Here is an 8,179-nt window from a genome sequence, read left to right as displayed (position 1 = left end):
TGATTCTGATTCTGATTTCTGAAGATCATGTGACCCTTTTAAAATTTTAAAATACAAAACAGTATAATGCAGCAGAGTTTTCTGTATTTTCGCTAGTGAAACGTCACAGCAAGTACAATTAATAATAGAACGATCAGAAATTGAAAACAATTGCATTGTTTTTTTTTGGATGGAGGAGGTGGTGTGGTGTGGTTATTGTCTTATAATTAATGAATGATGTGTTTTATATTTTTTTGTTGTAAAGACTATCTTTTTTTTGTTTGGTGGGTGAAACCGCAGGCGTTCAGCCCCTCTGCCCCGAGTTTCCACTGGGCTCCAGTCACCAAAACAGACAGCAGCAGTGACAGGGGCCCATTTCCTGTTTCACACTTCCTGTCTTAACAGCTGCTGTTCATGTACACCTTCTGCCCACCACAGGCTCTATTATCAGATCTTAATGACTTTAGACTGAAGATGAACTCCACTAACTAAATATGAAGAACCACAAAGACGTTTTTGCAGAGTGAAATTTTCCACACGTGTGTGTGTATGTATACACACAAACACACACACACACACAAACACAAACACACACACACACACACCACACACACACACACACAAACACACAAACAACACACACACCACACACACACCACACACACACACTTTCATGTATATATATATATATATATATATATATATATATATATATATATATATATATTTAAATGTATTTATATGATATATAGATTTTACCATAATTAATGTCAAATAGTATTTCTATCAATATTTTGATACTATACTACAAATACCATATCATTTTTAATTATATATACAACATATTTATGTGTGTGTGTGTGTTTCCAGTGTTGTTAAAAGAAGTTTCTTTTGATCACCAAGGCTGCATTCATTTGAATAAAAATAAAGTAAATACAGTAAAAAATTGTGATATGTTATTATAATATAAAACAGCTGTTTTCTATGTGATTATATTGTAAACTGTCATTTATTTCTGTGATGTGCAGCTGTATTTTCAGCATCATTACTCCAGTCTTCAGTGTCACATGAGCTTCAGAAATTTTAATAGATAATTTGATGTTTATTGCACAAAATATGCATTCTTTGGTGTTCAACCAAATGAAAATATAAAAAATTAATTACACAGAAAAGAATTACATTGCAATCGTTTTTATGAGGACACATCAATAAACTGAAACCAGATTGTTTTAATGTTTCGTTACTCAACTGCTCACCAAGGATGCATTTATTTTTATGAGGACACATCAATAAACTGAAACCAGATTGTTTTAATGTTTCGTTACTCAACTGCTCACCAAGGATGCATTTATTTAATTAAAAATACAGTAAAAATTTGTTAAACTGATATTTCTGTGATGTGCAGCGTGGAGTCGTGCTCGAGCTCGTCCTCCTCGATGCAGTCGTAGGGCCAGTGGCTCAGGTGCAGGTTCAGAGAGCTCAGCAGAGAAGACGAGGACTGGCTGCTGGACGAGGACGAGCTGCTGTTGGAGATGGTGGAGTGCGGTCTCTTAAACGGCGTGGAGTGATCAAACGGGGACACCGCTATTGACGCCTGCGTCCGCGACTCTGCAGAGACCGAAGACGGACAGAATCACACACTCTCAGAAAAAAAGGTACAAATGCTGTCCCTGGGGCAGTGCCTTTTCAGTACTAATATGTACACTTTAGGTACTAATATGTACACTTTAGATACTGATATGGACTGTTTAGGTACAAATATGTACTATTTTTGTTTATTTTATATTGTGTTATTTAGGTACTAACATATACTACTTTAGGTACTAACATATACACTTTAGGTACGTACTAAAGTACCAGTACTTTTTGGAACTATAGGTTGCACTTTCGCACCAACATTGGACTGTTTAGGTACTAATACGTGTACTTTAGGCCGGCATATGACTTTAGGTACTACATAGGCGATTGTTAGGTTACTAATATGTTCCTGCGGTACTAACATATACACTTTAGGTACTAATGGGCTTTTTCGCAATTAGTTTGGTTCTAGAAACTAAAAGTACAGTACTAAAGACCAGTACCATGTAAAGGTTGCATTCGCACCAAGTGTACTTTGTTACTGGAACGTACTCTTTAGCCAGTACTACGTACCGTATACATACTCTTTGAAAGTACTAAAGTTGACTGCGGTGTGAAATGTACTAATACGTACGAACTTTGGGTAGTTCACACAATTAGTTCTAGGTACTAAAATGTACTCTTTAGGTACTAATATGTACCTAAATAATAAAAGGTACTAATATATACACTTTAGGTACTGATATGTACACTTTAGGTACTAATATGGACTGTTTAGTTACTAATATGTACTCTTTAGGTACTAATATGTACTCTTTAGGTACTAATATGTACTCTTTAGGTACTAATATGTACACTTTAGGTACTAATATGTACTCTTCAGGTACTATTATGTACACTTTAGGTACTAATATGTACTCTTTAGGTACTAATATGTACTGTTTAGGTACTAATATGTACTCTTTAGGTACTAATATGTACACTTTAGGTACTGATATGTACTCTTTAGGTACTAATATGTACTCTTTAGGTACTAATATGTACACTTTAGGTACTAATATGTACACTTTAGGTACTAATATGGTACACTTTAGGTACTAATCTGTACTCTTTTAGGTACTATATGTACACTTTAGGTACTAATATTAACCACTTTAGGTACTAATATGTACACTTTAGGTACTAATATGTACACTTTAGGTACTGATATGTACTCTTTAGTTACTAATATGGACTGTTTAGGCACTAATATGTACTTTAGGTACTAACATATACACTTTAGGTACTAATATGTACTTTAGGTACTAACATATACACTTTAGGTACTGATATGTACACTTTAGGTACTAATATGTACTCTTTAGGTACTAATATGTACTCTTTAGGTACTAATATGTACACTTTAGGTACTAATATGTACACTTTAGGTACTGATATGTACTCTTTAGTTACTAATATGGACTGTTTAGGCACTAATATGTACTTTAGGTACTAATATGTACTTAGGTACTAATATGTACTCTTTATTTACTAATATGGACTGTTTAGTTACTAATATGTACTCTTTATGTACTAATATGTACTCTTTATGTACTAATATGTACTCTTTAGGTACTATTTTTTATATTTTTTTGGTAATATTGTGTGTTTTTTAGGTACTAATATGTACTCTTTAGGTACTAATATGTACTCTTTAGGTACTAATATGTACACTTTAGGTACTGATATGGACTGTTTAGTTACTAATATGGACTGTTTAGGTACTAATATGTACACTTTAGGTACTGTTTTTGTATCACTAAATGTACTCTTTAGTTACTAATATGTACTCTTTATGTACTAATATGTACTCTTCAGGTACTAATATGTACACTTCAGGTACTAATATGTACACTTTAGGTACTAATATGTACACTTTAGGTATTAATATGTACTCTTTAGGTACTAATATGTACACTTTAGGTACTAATATGTACTCTTCAGGTACTAATATGTACTCTTCAGGTACTAATATGTACACTTTAGGTACTAATATGTACTCTTTAGTTACTAATATGTACACTTTAGTTACTAATATGTACTCTTTAGGTACTAATATGTACACTTTAGTTACTGATATGTACACTTTAGGTACTAATATGTACTCTTTAGGTACTAATATGTACACTTTAGGTACTAATATGTACTCTTTAGGTACTAATATGTACTCTTTAGGTACTAATATGTACACTTTAGGTACTAATATGTACTCTTTAGGTACTAACTATATGTACAGTTACTTCAGGTACTAATATGTACCACTTACTCATATGTACCTATTAGAGTATCTCATACTAACTAATTGTACTAACTTAGTACTAATTATGTACACTTTAGGTACTAACACTGGATGTACACTTTAGGTACTAATATGTACTCTTTTTAGGTACTAATATGTACACTTTATGGTACTAATAGGGTACTCTTTAGGTACTTAATATTGTACTCTTTAGGTTACTAATATGTACACTTTAGGTACTAATATGTACAGTTGTAGGTACTGATATGTACACTTTAGGTACTAATATGTACACTTTTAGTACTAATATGTACTCTTTTATGGTACCTTTAGTTAATGTACACTTTAGGTACTAATATGTACAACTTTAGGTACTGGAATATGTTAAAACTTTATGGGGTACTAATATGTACAACTCTTTCTTTTCGGTACTAATATGTTGGTACTTTAGGTATAACATATGTACTCTTTAGGTACTAATACATGACCTTACTACTCTGTTTAGTTACTAATATGTACTCTTTAGGTACTAATATGTACACTTTAGGTACTAATATGTACTCTTCAGGTACTAATATGTACACTTTAGGTACTAATATGTACTCTTTAGTTACTGATATGTACACTTTAGGTACTAATATGTACATTTTAGGGTACTAATATGTACTCTTTTAGTTACTAATATGTACTCTCTTTCAGGTTAGTTACTAATATGTACTCTTTAGGTACTAATATATACACTTTAGTTACTAATATGTACTCTTTAGGTACTAATATGTACACTTGGTATCACTGATACTGTATCTTGTAGGTACTAATATGTACCTTTAGGTAATAATATGTACTTCGTTAGGTACTATTATTACATCTTTAGGTACTAATCTGTACACTTCAGGTACTAATATGTACTCTTTAGTTACTAATATGTACACTTTAGTTACTAATATGTACTCTTTAGGTACTGATATGTACTCTTTAGGTACTAATATGTACTCTTTAGGTACTAATATGTACACTTTAGGTACTAATATGTACTCTTTAGGTACTAATATGTACACTTTAGGTACTAATATGTACACTTTAGGTACTAATATGTACACTTCAGGTACTAATATGTACTCTTTAGGTACTAATATGTACACTTTAGGTACTGATATGTTACTCTTTAGTTACTATATGTATCACTCTTTAGGTACTAAATATGTACACTTTAGGTTACTAAATATGTACACCTTTCAGGTACTATATGTACACTTTAGGTACTAATATGTACTCTTCAGGTACTAATATGTACTCTTCAGGTACTAATATGTACACTTTAAGGTACTAAATATGTTACTCTTTAGGTACTAATTATTTACTCTTTAGTTACTAATATGTACACTTTAGTGGTACTAATATTTACTCCTTTATGTTACTAATACTGTACACTTTAGGGTCTAATATGTACACTTTAGGTACGAATATGTACATATATACACTTTAGGTACTGATATGTACACTTTAGGTATATACACTTGTGTACTAATATGTACACCTTCAGGGTACTAATATGTACTCTTTGGGTACTAAATATTGTACTATTCAGTGGATACTAATATGTACACTTTGGGGGTACTAATAATGGCTTTAGGTACTAATATGTACACTTTAGGTGTACTAATATGTACACTTTAGTTACTAATATGACTGTTTTTAGGTACTAATATTTACTGTTAGGTACTAATATTACACTTTAGGTACTAACTAAGATGTTCCGCACTTAGCCTACATAATAGTTCCGGTACTCCGTTTGTACTAATATGCCATGAAAAGGTTATCATACCGATCACGCGAAATCCCGTACTCTCCATGTCCTCTTCAGTAAGTAAAAGGAAGTGAAGTACTAACTTTACCGTGGACTGGTGTTACAACGACTTGTCATGGTGCGGCTTTGTGAAAAACACAGACTCTTCAGGATGCTAGAACAAATGATGGTGAGTTCTTTAGTTAATAATTTGTACACGGAGCTTGTTACAGCAGAATATCTCAGTTTAAAGCTTGGTATCTAAAACTGTATTCAAACCGATTATATGTCACGGTTATGCGTATCGGGGAATTACAAATTTGATTTTACAGACGTAGGGATGTCAGCGAAACTCCGGGTATGCATTTAAGTGTTTTATCTCACACCGGGGGATGCCAAAGTTAGTTCGCAGAGGCCAGGGGCTTGCCGCAGATCAGTGACGTGCAGAGCGGGGGCTCAAATCCCCCTTATCCCACCAGGTTCAAATCGTTCACCCCTGCTGCTATGCTTTTCCATTAGGGTTACTGTGATCCCGCGGTGCCAACAATATTAGGTTCTAATATGTACACTTTGAGGTACTAATATGTACTCTTTAGGTACTAATTAGTTTACACAGTTATGATTCACACCAACATATGTACTCTTTAGGTAAGACTAATATGATACACTTTTAGTTACTGATAATGTACTCTTTAGGTACTAATATGTACCTCTTTAGGTACTAATATGTACACAATTTTAGGTACTAATATGTACCGACCTTTTAGGTACTAATATGTACACTTTAGGTTACTAATATGTACTCTTTATGTACTTAATATGGACTTTTAGGTACTAATATAGTTTACACTTTTAGGTACTCTTTACTCTTTTAGGTACTATATTACACTTTAGGTACTAATATGGTACTTGTTTAGGTCTACTGAATATGTACTCTTTAGGTACTAATATGTACTCTTTAGGTACTAATATGTACACTTTAGGTACTGATATGGACTGTTTAGTTACTAATATGTACTCTTTAGGTACTAATATGTACTCTTTAGGTACTAATATATACACTTTAGGTACTGATATGTACACTTTAGGTACTAATATGGACTGTTTAGTTACTAATATGTACTCTTTATGTACTAATATGTACTCTTTAGGTACTAATATGTACACTTTAGGTACTGATATGTACTCTTTATTTACTAATATGGACTGTTTAGGTACTAATATGTACACTTCAGGTACCAATATGTACTCTTTAGGTACTAATATATACACTTTAGGTACTATTAGGGCCTTTCGCACCGCTTTAGTTCCAGAACTAAAAGTACAGTACTAAAGTACCAGTACCATTTAAAGGGTTGCATTCGCACCGACATGTTTTTGAATGCGTCTGGCCAATCAATGTCTCCTTTTACCGTCTAAATGGGTAGTATAGGTTGTGCTGGTTAGACCCTGCTCCGAGTTAGGGGGTAATATGGAGCTACTTTGGTTCTCGAAAAAGGCACTTCGGTACTAAAATGACACACCAGTTACTAATGCGGACTGCGGTAAAAGCAACGCCCAAAAGTGGGTAGTTCCACAATTAGTTCTGTACTATGAAAAGGTTCCTGCGGTGCGAAAGGCTCTAATATGTACACTTTAGGTACTAATATGGACTGTTTAGGTACAAAGGTATACCTTTTGAAAAGGTACTGCCCCAGTGACAGCTTTTGTACCTTTTTTTTTCTGAGAGTGCACTCCATTTTAATCATTTCATTTTACAATATATAGGATTACACTCCATGTGCATCACACATCAAATACTGCAGCTCCACATAAACATACAAATATGATTCACTGTAGAAGGTTCCAGTGCTGTTATTGTATATAACTAAAACTATTAGAGATTTAACATTCTCACTGATTGAAAGGAAGCTCTTTCACAACATTTGTTTAAATTTTTTTTGTAAATAAAAAGCAAAACATGTTGGAAATATAATATTCTTTTGTTTAGTACAGTACGTAGTTAGGAACAGTGCCTTAAAAAACACCAAACTCAAGTTAAATTGAATGCTAATTACAATAAATAAATGAATAAATAAATTAAAAAAATATATAATAAAAATATTATAGATCAATCAGTAGAGCATGGTGCTAGTAACACCAAGGTCATGGGTTCGGTTCCCAGGGAAAATTTTTAAATAAATAAATACGTAAATAAATAGAAATAAAGATGAATTAAAATCAAAAATTAGCACGTTAACACAGGCGATTTTTGTTGTTGTTTTCAGTTTTACATGTTAAATATATTTAACACAATTAATGCAGGGGCGGAGCTAGGGTTGCGGTGCACACTATAGCCTTTATAATTTCATATCAAAGCGTGAAATAAACTCTGTGCATGCAATCGCGTGGTCAGTTATCTCATGAAGTTACCAAAAAGGTGATTAAAGCTGCCTTTAAACTGTGCATGCATGTAATATATTTTATAGGAGTCAGATTTAAGAACATGTCTCTGAAATGGTTTTTAAAAGGGTCCTGTAGTACCGCAGCACTGTTTCCGTCATCTAACACACCTGATT

General features: G+C 32.9%; 1 protein-coding gene across 1 annotated transcript in view; it reads right to left on the bottom strand.

Annotated features, from left to right (window-relative positions):
- Positions 1-377: 377 nt before the first annotated feature.
- The window catches only part of LOC109053975 (pleckstrin homology domain-containing family G member 4B-like), a 47,456-nt gene continuing 39,654 nt past the window's right edge, over positions 378-8,179 (bottom strand). The window contains 2 exon segments of the mRNA XM_042740296.1: positions 378-467; positions 1,364-1,587. Coding sequence (XP_042596230.1) covers positions 378-467; positions 1,364-1,587 — 314 coding nt within the window.

Source organism: Cyprinus carpio, chromosome B16 (assembly GCF_018340385.1).
Source record: "Cyprinus carpio isolate SPL01 chromosome B16, ASM1834038v1, whole genome shotgun sequence".
NCBI classification, from domain to species: domain Eukaryota; kingdom Metazoa; phylum Chordata; class Actinopteri; order Cypriniformes; family Cyprinidae; genus Cyprinus; species Cyprinus carpio.
The sequence above is the reverse complement of the archived record's forward strand: the minus strand, read 5'-3'. Positions and strand labels throughout refer to the sequence as shown.